This window comes from Carassius auratus, chromosome 23 (genome assembly GCF_003368295.1).
Source record: "Carassius auratus strain Wakin chromosome 23, ASM336829v1, whole genome shotgun sequence".
Classification (NCBI taxonomy): Eukaryota; Metazoa; Chordata; class Actinopteri; order Cypriniformes; family Cyprinidae; genus Carassius; species Carassius auratus.
Genome location: NC_039265.1, coordinates 14021669 through 14037847, shown reverse-complemented (window position 1 = coordinate 14037847; position 16179 = coordinate 14021669). Strand labels below are relative to the sequence as shown.

The window sequence follows — 16179 nt, the reverse complement described above, 5'->3', positions numbered from 1 at the left end:
GGTCATTTGAGACCATTATGTTCTTTTGGGGATTTTCAGTGTTAAAGCTTTTGACCTTAAGTGTTTTATTATTATGATAAGTTAACAGCACCCTAAAAACTTTAGTGACATCCCTTTAAATTCCATAATGGATAGGCATATAGTTGTATGTATACAGTTTAATGAGGCATACAGACTAATTAAAGCCACACTGGCTTCAACACAAAGCTATTGAAATCGACTACATTGTACATCAGTTTTTCTTTCTTTCAGACTGCTTGATCAGTACACTAAATTTATGAGCACACAGATATTCCAGAATTTATTTTCATATTAAATATACTGGATATTATATATTGCTAAAAGAAAAACATAATCAGTAATGGTAAATGATGGAGCATAATTCCACAAATTCTGACCTGGTCTTTAGTGATCGCTGGATAAGTATTTAAAATATATACAATTTTACAGGGATTATATATCAAATATTTATCCTTTAAACAATAATCCTTAGTTAATAGTTAATAAGTAAAAATGAGCTTAGAATAGCTAGAAAAATGTATTAATTTATTTAAAAACTAGGCCTGGAAATCAAAATCCTGAATTTCCCTGAATGTCCATGAGAACCTGTTATAAACATGAGAACAATTCCTATTCAAAAGTGTTTTCAAACAAACTCTTGCAAAAAGCTTGCAATCATTCTCTGAATGTTTTTATTACTTAAATAAATCATTTTTAACGTTTATGAAACCTCTTTTGAAAAGATGATATTGAAGCAAACTCTCCAATTAACTCTCACGATAAAATTAATATACACCAAACATCTTATACCTGTGGTCAAACCTTTCAAATATTTTTCCAGATACACATGCAAGCACATACATACACACACACACACAAAAGCACAAGAACATGGCGAACAAATTAAAATTCCATAACCTGATGTAATACTACACTCCAGAATACTGTACTCAAAAAGGAAACAAAGGGAGGGCTCACAATTCAAATACTAATTATAACATTTCAAAAACATGCATACTCATACAATTTGTCCATATTCTCATTTTCAGAAAAAATAAAAGCTCATTTAAATGTTTTCCCCCCAGAATGAACTAAAATCATTACTTACTGTGAAGATGCGGTGACCGGTGCGGTCGAAGGTGACACAGTATACAGATGACAGGTGTCCCAGAATTCTCTTGTGCATCTTCATATGTTGGTAAACAGCAGTAGGAACCAACTGACCCATCCGATATGAGCCATTCAGCCTCCGACTGTATATTGTTTCCACTATAGCACACAAGAGCAAATACATTTGTATATTCAGCTTCCTAGGTAAACTCTTAATATAAACATTCCATTTACACATATAATGTTTTTTGGTACATGGTCCACATATTTCCAAATGTTCTACTTCCTTTATTTGAAATTTAAATTCTATTTCAATAATCAAATCAATGAAGAACTGTCTTTGAAAGGTATGAGGATGTGTATGAATGTTGAACTTCCTTACACTGGAATACATCAACAAAACAACCAATAAGAGGTGACTTACCAATATTGGGCGGGCTTCCAAAGATGACTGGCGGCTCGGGCGGCCTGCCACAGTGCAGGGCTGCGAGGGCAGACCCCTTCCATACCACGTGCTTACAACCTTGCAACAAACACGTGGGATTGTCATTAAACATACACTGTAGAACTGACTGAATCCCTAGGCACACTTACACAAACTGGTACTGACACACACATCCACTGCAAAGCAATATGTAATTCTATGCTTTTGTTTTATTTCTATGAAGGCCAGTTGCAGTATTCTTGATAATGTTATAGACATGCAGAAGTTTTAATTGCTATGGAATCGGCAGCATTATTATTAACCACCACTACTGATCAATTATCATTCCTCTTTCTTTCACATATTAACTTATATATCTGACTCAGTCGTGAGATGCAATTTGTAAACATTAAGCGATTAAGTTAAATCCTTTAATGAATTAGCCCGATGTTAAGATTTTTCCCTGTCATCAGCTTTTTACATAGAAAAAAAACTCTGGCACAAAATACTAATTTGATCAATTCATTTTTACATTGCTTTGCAGCAGTTATGGTGTTAATATTGTAATATTTTTGCTTAACTTGGCAGTAAACTGGTTTACATGCTTATTATAAATTGGTTGAAGAATTCATTTAATCAGCAAAAAGAAACACTCACTCTTGTTTGTTCGTAGCACTGACTGGCGTCCAGCTCCCAGTAGTGAGTTAACTCCAGGTACGCTGGCTGGCACTTCTCTCTCTAAAAGAGGACTCACTCGCTCACACACCTGCAACAGGTGATCTGGAGAAATGTGCCTATACAATTTGACCTATACACACAATCACAAAAGTGCATTAAGACCAATGGATCTATATTTGTATTTAAATATATATGTAAATATATTTCTAATATAACGTACAATGTGCTCAATTATTTTGTTGTAATAATGCATGCATAGAAATTAAATAATGAGAAAGGAAACAAAAATACAAGAACATGATTTTATACAAGTATAATGTAAACATTTTGCAACCTTGCAGTTAATTTACAATTTGAATGCTTATCTACATTAATACATTTTTTAATATAATTACAGTTAGATAATTCAATAATTACATTTTCTACTACTACTACATTCACATTTAATCAAAGCATGTCATGCGAATGCTTTCATTAAAAATAACCAACGTGTATTCGAAAAAACTAAATAAAGGCATATACTTAAAAAGGCATTTTCCAGACATTGACAGTGCTCTCGTAAAAAAAAAAAAAATTAAAAAACGTTCTCATAATAGCATAATTACAATATCATAAAGGATTATATTCGACACTTCGTTTTAAAACAATGCAGTGTTAATGTGGCATTGCAATGCGTTTTTTATCTTTCCATATTTTCCCTAGAGATTAATCTAATCTAGTGTAAAATGGTCTCCCCCCTGCACAACGCGTCAGTCCGGGCATCTTCTATCAAGCCTGTTCAGCAGACCCAGCTTCCGAAGGCAGACCAATAATTAATGTGGCTTTAATTGCATTTAGCGTCATCCTATTGGTCTAAACAAACGCGCGCGCACACACATTTCATATCTATCCACTCGCACACACGATGTTAACATTAAGTGAATCAGGGTATGCGTATTAAATACTAATTATAAATTAAAATTTAAATGTATCTACAGTTTTGTTAATGAACCATCGTTCCTAATTAGTATAGGCCTACTGTTTTGCTGTTAATGTATTACATATTTATTATTTTGCGGACGTTGTGAATGTTGTAATGCAATTAAAAATGCATATTATATATATATATATATATATATATATATATATATATATATATATATATATATATATATATATATATATATATAGACTAATTTTTTTCATTATAATGCAGTATTGTTATTATCATCATTACTTAATTAATCTTATGAATTATGATAATTAATGCATATTGCATAGCTCATTAACATATGCAATCGAGGGATCGAGACCTGACCAAAAAAAAAAAAAATTAATTGACAGCGCCAACATCAGGCGATAAAGTCTCGTGCGCGTTATTCCAACCCACAATCTGCAGACAAGGGCTTTAACATCTCCACACACGCAGTGAAATCATCCACGAACGATCACACACACACACAAACACACACACACGCATTCACTCACTATAATACACTGACGGGGATCTAGTGGCGTAGCGGCGCGCGAGATCGGCCGCGAGACGACCGCGAAAACAAAATAACAGATTATCGATACAATGTGTGTGAATTTCACCGTGTGAAAGAGACGAGGGCGATACATCAGTACAGTCTGCGTGATTAACAGACAGCTTCAGGGTCTATTAGTTACGCAACTGATATATATTGGGGGCTGGCCATAACAGGGGCTGGATCAAAACACACTAAGTTTTAAAATCAAGATATTTGTGTATCTCTCACTTCGAAAGCGAAATCAAACTGTCTTCTCATGTACTGTTTCTAAATGAAATAGCGAGCTACTGAAAAACGCAAATCATCCGATTAATCATTTATTTACATTTCTAAATACAGTGATTAATTAATTAATCAATACGTACTCATTTCGATGTACCTCTCATTTGTATTATCGGCCTCAAATCTCTCAGTGCTTTCTGTTCAAAAATCATTTCCTCCGAAAGAACAGATTGTCAGGGCCTCTAAAAAATCCCCCTGTACCCTGCTAAGATCCCCTACGACTCCGGCTTTGTTGCTTCCTGCTCCAAAAGCTTAATTTAAGTGAACTAAACTAAGGTAAAATGAGTGTTTTACCCTGACTATGGTTGTATTACATGGAGCAGAGCGCCTCCATCCCGCCCCGCTTTCAGTCTCTGGCGCACTGGTCCCTCCTCCCTCCGCTCCCTTCCCCTTACAGCACCACATTCATGACGTCTCTTTATTTCTACATCAATTTTAACATCTATTTACACCTTGCGGACGGCACTGTGACCAAACTCACATCCCCGAGGTCAGGCCAGGCTCTGGGTTCAGCCGTTGACGGTCCTTTCTAACCCGGAGGTGGGTTTTTGCCCGTGTGCTCGGGTTAAGTTTTTTTCCTGATTTAAAAATTGCGGGAAATTCAATTTCTTATTTTGCTCTCTAAAAAGTTTTCTCTCGGTTATAGGGATGCCTTACCAAATTTTCGTAACTCCCTGGGTGTTCTTTGCCAGTCCAGTCAATCCTTTTGGGTAACAGCTGAAATAGGAAAAACGGTGTAAAATATGTCTAGGTAAATTCTAAGGGGTCGATTTAGTGTTTTTAAAGCACAAATATGAAATCTGCGTGAAATTAACAGCCTGAAGTGCAGCGCAGTGAGATGCGACGCGAGTAGAGCTCGCGCTGCTTACCTCCTTCTCTTGAACCTCCCGTATCAAGGTCTGAAAAAAGCACAAAAATAGCAAATTACGCTTCAATCTTTTCCAGAAATGTCGTTTACAGTCCTAAATTACAAAATCACCCACCTCTGCCGCGTCCTGACAAGGTCCAGCTTCTAAAAACCGGGCTATTAAGAAGTACAGTTCTGCGAGATGGGGGAGAATGAGCTACATTAGCTTTCAAGAAGGACGTGGTGGGAAAGGCATATGTATATAAAAATATTCCAACGTCACCTTTCTTAATCCCTTTTACTCACCGGATTTGAGCTGCGCGATGTGTTTACGCTCAGCAGCCATTTTTGGGGGTAGAAGGAGAAGGTGTGTGTGGCCGTTCTGGGAAGCGGGTATGGCTAGGCTGCCCTATAGTTGTTTGTTCACCAGGAAGAGCTGCGCCTCCATTCACCCAACACACACAGAAAGCAGATCCGGCTCGTCGCGCGAGGCTTCCGCGCTCTCGCAAAATAGTTCGCTCTCAGGAACAACGCGCCACGCGTCGATGCGGACAAACATCCCGAGCGGAAGGGCGTTTGGGGTGGACAAGAAACGATGTTTTTTAAAACGTGTAGTTTAATGCACCTTAACGTGTTCGTGAATATTTTGGGTTTCAGTTTACGCTCCTCACGCCCCCCCCCCCTCCAAAAAGCACAACCCCTTTGCGCAAGAATACACGAGTAGAGTGTAGTACGTACGCGCAGGACTGTGCTGTCAGGCAGGCTGCGACGCTAACGCCGAAGGGGAAAAAGGGGCAATAGTGGCTTATTTTATGCAATAGTGTAACTATTAGTTCACGTTATGGTTATCTGTCTGTTAAGTCCAAGACCTTGAGCTTTAATGGCGCCTCTTGTTCCTCGGTCTGTCGACCTTGCAGGCAGCGAAGCTCGGATCTCACACCATGTTTCTCTCACAACAGCATATTGAAGCTCACTATCAAACACCTGAACACTACCCCCGTGTTCTTGTGGTTGTAAAGTGTCTAAAAGTCCATTCGTTTTAATGTTAAACCAGGAACCCAGCCCCTGTCTCGGTAGTGATTTGGATTGAGAAGTCCTCCATTTCTTTCCCAAAAGCGAGCGGGCAGTAAAATGGGGGAAGGGTTGTAAACAGGGAGAATGTAATGAATTAAACGTTGTAAGTTACAGGAATCCAGTGACTAATAACAACACCAGACAAAATAAAACATTGGTGATATTATTTATATATTTATATGTCATAATGGTTATCTATTTTAAAGAAACAACATACAGACTGCTTATCCGTGTCTGGTTAAAGGTTGTGTAAAACAGTTATATAATTTGGACAAAGTGTTTTAATGCTTCATAGATTATAATATAATATTCATAACATTATAAGTATAAGTATTATAAAAAAAAATTCTTCTTTATTTAAGCAATCAAAGGCATAAGCAAGCAGTGAATATGTCTGCTTTAAATGAGCCAACTGAAATTGTGCTTTATATGTCACACGGACTTAATTTAGATAAACTTATTTAAGAGTCATATGGCATTGAAAAGGCCTGTTGAGTTTTCACCTTCTGTAAGTATAGTCAAGCCAAGTCACCTTTATTTATATAGCACTTTAAACAAAATACACTGCGTAAAGTATAGTGCTGAATAAAGCAGTTGTGGAGTACATGATCTAACCAGTCTTAAGTTTCCTAATTAGTTATCCATGTTAAATAAACACCACCAGCTGTTTTACAGCCAATGCTTGTAAAGTTCAAGAGGCTAAACCTACTTTTTGCTTTGACCGCATTTTGCAAGGGATGCAAATGAGAGTTCAAACTGAGGCTTAATATCCCAGCAACCATTTAAGAATATAATAACATCATTTTATAAACTATATTTAACAGATTTTTGCATGTCGTTTTATATATTTTGAATGTATTTTCATGTGCATGTGATGCACATTTATATTTACAATTCACATATAGGGTTTGAGAATTGTGGAATGTATGCGCTTTCCAATAGCATCCTCAAAAGGTAGTCAAATCTGACAAAACTGTTAGTTTAGGGTATTCATTGTGTCTATTTTTGATTAATAATTAAATAAAAAATTAGAAAGCTTCAGAATAATATAATTGGAAATTTTATTTATGTATGTCTGCACACGCTAAAATTGCCATAATCACAAATTCAGATAGATTTACTGCACTCTTGGTTTAAGGGGTGAGGCATTAGACAAAGGAAGTGTTTGAGGTTTGCCTTTCCTTTTTTTTCTCTGAGCTAAAAAGGTGACTGATACAATCTGTGACTTTTTGCTATGTGCCCTTGCTAGAAAAATCCTGAGTTCAAGAGTTAGTTTTAACTGCATTTGGTGGTGTAACACTTGCTTAACTACTGACACTGGGAGTATAAGTGTGGAGGAGAAAAACAGTCAGATACTTAAGAACTACATGAATATAGCAAACTGATGCAACGTATCGCACTTTTGAGTAACTGTGGTGATCTGGTGAAGTGGCTGAGTAGGCATTAAACTTCACAAGTTGGTTCTGACAATAGAAAGAAAAAAAAAAGTTTTTATTTTGTTATCAGTGGCGTGCAGTATTTTTTCTTGCCACTGGAGGTCAGGACCATCATTTCAGAGGATGAGTTCAGGGGCCAAACGTGGGTCAAAGGTTATAAGGGTAAATAAATAAATCAAGTTGGAGGGTTCTTGGATCTCGGCAGATTCAACAGAGCATTCCAGATAGTTATAGTCTCCTAAAATAATAATTTTTAATGAAAGCGTGACCATTAAAAACATTTCACAAAGAGTAACCTCTAATAATAATTATTATTGGCTCTATTAAAATATTTAAAGTGAGGGATACAATCGTGTAAGCACCAACCACAACAGTTCTGTATCATAATCAATCAGTACATAAATGTGGGCTTAATTCTATACTTCAATGTATAATACCTAATATATCTTAAATTTGTTGATGCATTATTATTTGGTCTTACATATAGAGTTTTCATGGTATGTTTATTTAAACTTAAGCAATGTGGATGATAAGAATAATGTGAATAAAGTTTCCTGTTCCATTTTATTTAGAGCACTTTCAAACTAATATTCAGTGTTAAATAATTATTTGAAATGTCATGAAATTCAGTGGGTCTACTTTGTAAAGGCATCTTTATCACAAACAAGTAACAGTAACACTATAAAATGCACAGTGTTCCTGACAAGTGTAGATCCTCTAAAACAACCCGATCACTTTACAAAAGAAAGAAGCACTTTCATTTCTGTACTTCGGAAATATGTTGCTTGTGTGATCATTAAACAGATTATTACAATCTAGTGCTTTTGGTCTATTGGCTGGGCCTGCAGAAAGACAGGAGTCCAGACCAACGAGTGTTGTCAGTCCATTCATTTCCTCTTCTCTGTTCCTGCCTCCCCATGGCATTGCTGACCTTTCACTTTCTGACATCAGCAGTTGTATTTAGTGAGAGTGTGCATGTGTGTTCAGGGTCACATGTGTCTGTGTATAAAGAACTATACTGAATGGCTTTTGTAGCTTTAAACTAAACACCCTGGACCCTCAAGAGTTTTCCACAAATGTAACTATGTTACAGTGTTGCCATTTTTTTTTACTGTCTTTCTATGAACTGCATTTTTGTTATTAATAGCAGTCTTTAAAGTAACCAGTAATATGCTGTTTTAAATCATGTGACATTTGATAGGAAATTTCTAAATCTTTCCTGAGGAACACACATGCTGAAAGTGCACTACGGTTCTTTCACATCTGGATTTCTGATGCATCACTGAGAAGTTAAAAACCTGCTTTTGTTCACAGATGTATATCTAACCCAATATTACAATAAACTGAGAAAATACGAGCCACAGCAGAAAAATAACCATGTTTTTATGTACATTTCATCATGTGCAGTTTCATAGTGGCATCAACTGTTACTTTAAAAATTGTGATATACTTGTGTTTTTGAAGAAATAGCGTGCTTATTTAGATTTCATATGTTCACAAAAATGAAAGACAAAATAGGAGTAATATTCTAAAGAAAAGCCAATTGAGAGTGAGCTAGGCCTTTAAGAGCACTATTAAAGAATAATAAGTTTCACTCAATTCTAATTACAAATGTATGAATAAATCAATTCATGAAAGACATTAGTAAGAAAAACAGAAAAAAATAAGTTGAGCTACTTTGGCAAAAATGTTTTATTTTTTTTAATTTCTAACATTAGTCAAAAATATTAGACCAACACTTAACAACTGCTTTGAACTTTTGTATAAAGAGAGCGTAGTACTTATGGAGCATTAAAGCAACAACTAGTAATAAACACACAAGAGTCAACTGACCGTTTATTCATTTTTTATTTGAAAACATTTTACAGGGTATCTCAAACCAGTTCAGTGGACTTGTATATCTTTCTGAGATTCAGTTCTTGTAGAGAACCTAACCTTTTACCTAACCTTCTAGCACAAAGCACCACTTGTTTATTGCTATGGATTTCTGCCACTGTTAAGGGTCATGTTTAATTCAGCAGTTTTAAAAGAAAACGCCTGAATCTCAAAATGCTACAAAGGAGATAAATAAGCAAAGGGTTACAATTTAAATCTCTCGGCCACATTTGCTCCCTTTCTGTATCTCTCGCTCTTTTTTTTTTTAATGATATTTAACCAATTAAATAACAAGACTCAAAGACAATACACACCAAAGACTTGCACCTTAGTAACCATGTATATGGAGCTAAGGATATGTGCTCTGGTGGCAAAAGATGAATTGGTTGCTTTTAACAGGTTGGATGTGACAAGTTCCAAGTGGCTGTATTTGGCAGGCAAGCTGCTGGTGAAATTTCCAAGAGTAACTGTTGTTTTCCTTGAAATTAATCTATCTTTCTGTCAGATGAAAGAGAAGGAGACAGGTATGGTGCTTCAGTGGGGAGTGTGAGTTTTAGCTAAGGATATCTAGTACGGTAAGTCTAAAAAAGTTTGCATTTTATAAAATACTCAGTAGGAATAAAAATGTTCGTTGTTATTCCAGAAAACAACTTCAATCACTCTTTCGCCTCAGTCTTGGCCTCAGTTCCCTATACAGAGGGGGGGGAAAGCACAGAAGAAAAAGAATGATTTCCTAATGCAGAGAACGTTTTGATAGGATTTACGTTTTTCTAAAACTGTTAGATTACCTAGATTAGATTAAGATTAAGTCAGACAGACAGAACAAAAGCCACTCAGTTAGTATGAGTAAATCCACATACAAATGATGACCACAACTTACCTCAAATTAAAAAAATCATAAAATAATTTGTTAACGGAATAGTTCACTCAAAGATGAAAATGGCTGAAAATGTTCTCACACTAGATCCTTTTGATTCTTCATCAAAACAGATTTGGAGAAATGTATCACATTACTTGTTCTCCAAAGGATCCTCTTACGTGAATGGGTGCCATCGGAATGAGAGTCCAAACACCTGATAAAAACATCACAATAATCCACAAGCAATCTGCAAAGCTCTGGTGCATTGATTAGCATCCTGTGAAGTGAAAAGCTGCTTGTTTGTAGTATTAAGGTGTTTTATCTTTAACTGTTTTGAAATGTTGTCACTTGTAAATGGTGCTGGATCTCAGCATATTTCTCTCTTGATTCAGAATGTTTTCACTAGAGAAAGTAGTATTAGCCAAAGGGGACTTGTAATGGTTTTGATTTAAAAAAACGTTTTTTTGTACAAACATGCAGCTTTACACTTCACAAGATGTTAATTTACAGACTGGAGTCATTTGGATTACTTGTGGATTATTGTAATGCTTTTACAAGCTGTTTTAACATTTAACAAAGCCATTCACTGTAGATGATCCATTCATCCAGAAATTTTTCATTTTTTCGTGAATTATTCCTTTAAACTCAACAACTTCCCTTATAAAAAACAACAGGAAAAAAACTGATAAGAGTGCATTCATATACTTATGTTTACGTTATAATAAGTAAATCAACTTAAATTGTAAATTAAATTAAATTCAAGGTGAAGTGTGTATTTTTAAATAAATACTTTCTTCTATCCTAACTGGATGTGGATAGACTGAGCAATGACTGTTTGAAAACCTTTTTGAATACAGTAATTATTATTGCAATTGGGTACACTCTGGAATATCACACTTCAACTTCACAAAAAGTTGTGATCCATAATATCAAAATTAATGCACTCAACATTTTGTTAACCTTGGCTACCAGTCATTCACAATGTAATTAAATTCTGCTCATTTCTCTTTTTTCTATGGTCTCAGATAAAGAGATGGTTGAATATATATATCTAGATGTGATGGCGAAGAGCACACAAGCACACACTGCACTCTACAAACTCTCGTACCCTTTACTCTAACACTCTCACTCTGCCCTCGGATGGACAGGAAGGAGGGGGCGGAACTTCTCCATGATGACACACTGACAGATGAGCGTGAGACACAGATCTGCATGCGTGCGTGCGTGCGTGTGTGTGTGAGTGAGGGTTCAGGCACATGCAGGTGTTTCAGAAGCCATGAAAAGGGATATATCAAAAGATGTTTAGACATTGGTCAATATAATGTAATTCAAGTTAAAACAGAGCACTGAAAAATCTTGATGTGTAATGCTCCCTTATTCATTTTGACACACGAAAATTGGAAAAGCAAGGAGGAAACCAGGACAAATTATATGAGGATGAAAAAAACTTGCATTACTTTTTAAAACAAAGTTGCCATTGGCACTATCAACCCATCTGAACTTTGCATGAATACCACCAATTCACACCCAGTCATTTCAGTGCAAGACTTCCAGAATACACTTCACCACAACATGCCTGTAACTAGGTCATTCTTCCACATGTCTGCTCTTTCATTCTCGTTCACACAACAAATGTTCTATGAAAATTATTTTCATGTCCTAGAGGACGATTCAAGTAATCTCAGAGCATTTTGAGGAAGGGGAGACCAAACTCATATAAAAGCTACATAGCAACTTGATATGCCATATGCAATGTTAAATTACCAATGCTGCACTAAAAGTAGATAAGATTAATTTTTTTTTGGAGAAATTAATACTTTTATTCAGTAAGGATGCATAAATTGTTTAAAAATACCAGTAAAGACATTTAATATGTTGCTAAATATTTATATTTCAAATAAATGCGTTTCTTTTGAATTGTCTACTCATCCAACAATCCTGAAAATAAAGTATTCATGATTTTCAAATGAGTATATCAAAATGATTTCTGAAGGATCATGTAACACTAAAGACTGGAGAAATGGCTGCTGAAAATGTAGCTTTGCTATCACAGGAATATTTGTTAAAATATGTTCAAATTGAAATATTTATTTTAAATTGTCACATATCACAATATTTATTTACTGTATTTTTACATTTACATTTATGCATTTAAGCCGACACTTTTATCCAAAGCGACTTACAGTGTTCAGGCTATAATTTGTTTTTTATCAGTACCATGGGAGTTGAACCCACGGCCTTTTGCACTGCTAACACAATGCTCTACCACTGGGTCACAGGTATTTTTGATTTAATAAATGCAGCCTTAGAGAACACTTTCTTGAAAACGTCAAGATATCTTACCACCACCAAACCTTTGAACGGTAATGTGAAAACAAAGGCTTGGGAGTACATATAATTTCGGTCAAACTTCATTTGTGCTCTTCATGTTAAATTTCACACTCTTTCTCTATTAAGGCCACATAGATATTCCTATGAAACATTCATAAGGTCTTACTGCAAATGCAACACAACGGTATTAACAACCACAAAGAGTTAGCGCACCTCCTCTGGCTTGGTCTCTCCATTTGCAGTGGGCGCCGATTCTTTCTCCTCTTTCTTTCCTTTGGCTCCGCCCTTCTTCTCCTTTACCACTTTGTCATTGGATGGCTTCTGTGCAGAAAACACAAATGGGACAACGAGTTAAGTAATTCTGTCCCAAACCAGTTTAAATGCTCCAAAATACACCGGCCAGCACCAGATCACGCCAGTTCTCTCTACTGTGGAAATTCTACTAAACTGGCAACTAAAAAGTTAATATCGTCCATACAACACACAAGCTTCATCAACATGCTTTCATATATTCAGGAAAGAACTTATCTACAATGCAAAGCACATGCAAAAACATGCTAAAATGTCACAAAGACAGAGACAGAATACAGGAAAAGAGAGCTATTACCTTGGCAGCTGGCTTTTTGGCTTTTGGTTCAGCTTTAGGAGGAGCTGGTTTCTACAGGTTTAAAGAAGTTAAAAACAGTTTAAGGATATCAAAACCAATAATACAAAGGCAACAAATCAAGGCAAATTTATGTATAACACAAAAATAAAGTGGTTAGGTATTAGTTCAACTAAAGCAAACACATCTAAAGCGTATCATTGAATAAATACATAGACACTATGAATGTGTTTGTAGTTGAGAATACCTAGAGGGCATGTGATAGGACTATATTGCTCATGTTTATGACAAACTTGTTTCTAAAACTGGTTTCCACTGGTTTTTAACTCTTCTAGGGTATATGCAAATGACATCTGGGCACATGGAAAGAAAGAAAGAAAAGACACTTACTGAGGAAAGACGCTCTGACCTCCGAGTAGGCTAAGAGAAGAAGAAACATTGAAAGTGTGAAAAAGCTGATAAAATTGGAAATAGCTAAACCAAAATAATAACATGTTAATCGATTTTATTGACATCAGCAATGTCAGTCAAACAAATATGTACATAAACTGATATTTAGGGTTATTTTTTAGGGTTAAACTGCACTGTCAAGAAATGAATGAGAATGGTAGTTTACCTCATGTTTTGTAACTTTGGTGGCGTCTTTGGCCTCTGCTCCCTCGGGTGACTGTACAGACAAAACAAACATGCAAAATTTGTACATACAGACATTTCTTCACACAAATACATTTTTATTTCATGTGACAGATAGATTAAATAAGATGCAAAAATACTTCTGAGACAAAGTTCTTATCACCCTTTAGATGCTAACAGGTTAATGTTTTTAACTGATAAATGGACACTTGCAAAGATAATGCTAATTCAGCTCATTTCATAAACAATGTTCAATAGCTTTTGTCTGTCAGACTTCACTGGTATAATCAGATAGACTGCTTTTTGCCACAGATGTTACATAGGCCTACGGTGTGTTTGGTATTTTGGCTCTGGTTTTTTGCTGTTATATATATATAAAGTGGATATTATGAATCATTATTTAATAAAGTAGCTTCACCTCAGAGGTCTACATCTTCTCAATTGTATCCAAACATTAAATCATACAACGTCATTTTGACATAATCTGTTGAAAGTCAATTAATTGTGATAAAATATTTCATGAGGTTATTTTAATTACCAAAAACATTCTATTTATTTGTGTTCTATATTTTAGCTGCAATATTGATATACATACAGCCTTACAAAAAGAGTTGATAAAAAAATGTTGAAACCCAAAAGGTAATATCTACAGCATGGCAAAATTTTTGTGTGTTTCAATACATTTTGACTTATTCTATTTTGCTTATTGAATGTTTATAAATAGAGGGAACAAACAAAATCATTGTTTAAAAACAATACTATAAGCTGAATAAACCGCTCAAATATATTTTGACCTTCTGTGTTTGAACTTTGTCTGGATGGAAAGGCAGCTCAATTTAAAAACTTAAAACGCTCTTAATTTATTTTATTTTATTTTATATTTGTTGGAAAACATATTTTGGCGCCTATTCTTGTAAAGTCTTGTAAACTGAAGAGACACTCCCACTATGGAAACTCACCCTTCAGTGCCTCTATCATGAACATATCTCTGCCTGATAAAGCACGAGTGCAATCTCGATGGATTTTTAATTACTGGGAAAAAAAATGCTAGGCATTATTCGACGCCTTCCGCTGATGAAGGATAGTGAAGCTCGGTGGATCAATATTAATAAAGCATCATTTGAGCATTTAAAAAAAAGGAGAAAAAATAAACATATTGTGATGTTAGTATGATTTTTTGTTAATAGTTTCACCCTACTAAGTCCACAGTTCAGCCGTGTTTTGTTTTGTCTAACCGCCACAATCGCCTTTATAGAGTTGAGTGTGACTGAAAGAGCGCTCGGTTACATACGGGTCTGCCGCTCCGCAATGGGGGTGGAGGAAGAGCCTGTCGGTTCAAACATGGCCATACAAAAATAATGAGGACCTCTATCGATCGACGAAAATGAGCTAATAAAAAACGAACGTCTTAAAATGGAGGTGAGCGAGTATCGTACTCATTCTGCATAAGCAGATCGCTCAGTTTTGATTCCAACCGACTGAAGCATCACCGCAAAGTGACATTCAGCACAAGTGCGCACAAAGTGGCGACTTCACTGCGAAAGAGGCATCGGGTTATTAAACAGCGAACTATCATGGAGGGAATCAGCAAATGTGACGATGATCGAATGCAAAAAAGACCGAACGTTCCATTGCTGCTGCAGGATTCCATAATCCAAACCGCGGATTAGGATAGAACGCTTTTAAAAACTTGATCCTCGTCTTACCTGCTCGACGCTGCTGCGTACGTTCTCGTCGGTGAAACGCGAGCCGCTATTTATTTAAACAAAAATCAGGGAAAATCAAGGATATGTGATGATTTTAAAGTATAAACTGGCTTACCTTCCTCTTGGGCATTTTTACAAAATTTCCTGTCACTTGTTTTATTAAATTAGAAAAGCAGGTATGGACCTGTGAGGTGGGTGAGTGAGTTTAACTACCACAGACTACAGGATCAATATCTAAAACACCTCTGGTAATAACATGTTAATATTATGCAGACCTCAGACTCTACCCTCTTCTTTGTCCATTGGTCAGATCGGTCCACACTTAACAGTCATTCCTCAAAGCGATTGGTCTGCGAGGCAAATATGTAAATATAACGCGCTCACACATTGGTTTGAATTTTGGAAAACTCTTCAGCCGCTCAACATCATTGGTTACGCGCTCTGTTTATGCAAATGAGAGCGCTTTGTATTGGATAGGTTTAAAGGTCCGCGTGAGAGGGGATAAAGCGACGACACACCAATCCAAGCTTGACACCGCACGCTCGGCTGTGTGGGAAACGTATGCGCGGCCTCAAAAGAAATGCAAGTGTACACTGAAATAGATAAATGTTGTAAATAACATTTACTTGTATTAAAATAACATTTATTTACCTGAGCTGTTGCTTCTACTTCAGTATCACTCGTGTTAAATAAGCATGAATGAATTTAAATTTAAAAATCTCACAGAAGTCACAGACAAGGCCACATTTCAACCTAAAATCAAAAGATAAATTTTCCTTAAAACTTAAATTGTCTTAATATGACTGTAA

The 16179-nt window shown here is 35.9% G+C and overlaps 2 protein-coding genes across 5 annotated transcripts in view; both read right to left on the bottom strand.

Moving 5' to 3' along the window:
• Positions 1-5417, bottom strand: part of phip (PHIP subunit of CUL4-Ring ligase complex) — a 36922-nt gene extending 31505 nt beyond the window's left edge. For 2 of the 3 annotated variants that reach the window (XM_026199879.1, XM_026199880.1), the window contains exons 1-7: positions 5159-5416; positions 4989-5047; positions 4875-4904; positions 4663-4722; positions 2192-2342; positions 1535-1633; positions 1109-1269 (exon numbers count right to left, since the gene is read on the bottom strand). In XM_026199879.1, coding sequence (XP_026055664.1) covers positions 1109-1269; positions 1535-1633; positions 2192-2342; positions 4663-4722; positions 4875-4904; positions 4989-5047; positions 5159-5198 — 600 coding nt within the window. In that variant the 5' untranslated portion in view covers positions 5199-5416. Of the gene's footprint in view, positions 1-1108; positions 1270-1534; positions 1634-2191; positions 2343-4662; positions 4723-4874; positions 4905-4988; positions 5048-5158 lie in introns of all 3 variants that reach the window. The other variant, XM_026199881.1, reaches the window with a different exon arrangement.
• A 3774-nt stretch (positions 5418-9191) lies between these two features.
• Positions 9192-15648, bottom strand: hmgn3 (high mobility group nucleosomal binding domain 3). 2 transcript variants are annotated; one of them, XM_026199963.1, is made up of 7 exons: positions 15486-15648; positions 13648-13698; positions 13422-13451; positions 13035-13085; positions 12641-12748; positions 11205-11304; positions 9192-9926 (listed from the first exon to the last, which is right to left on the bottom strand). In XM_026199963.1, exons 1-7 carry the CDS (start codon positions 15498-15500, stop codon positions 9919-9921), a joined length of 363 nt encoding a protein of 120 aa, XP_026055748.1. In that variant the 5' UTR covers positions 15501-15648; the 3' UTR covers positions 9192-9918. The 2 variants fall into 2 exon arrangements, with proteins under 2 accessions (XP_026055748.1, XP_026055749.1); XM_026199964.1 differs by lacking the exon at positions 11205-11304 and having other exon boundaries at positions 15486-15646.
• Between the last annotated feature and the right edge of the window lie 531 nt (positions 15649-16179).

Bases quoted from the DNA above. Each gene is read 5' to 3' on its own strand.
- hmgn3 (XM_026199963.1), bottom strand. The intron at 13,086-13,421 runs GTAAGTGTCTTT...TTAAACCTGTAG, and splicing joins GGTCAGAGCGTCTTTCCTCA to AAACCAGCTCCTCCTAAAGC. The intron at 11,305-12,640 runs GTGCGCTAACTC...GCACGCATGCAG, and splicing joins GAGAGACCAAGCCAGAGGAG to ATCTGTGTCTCACGCTCATC.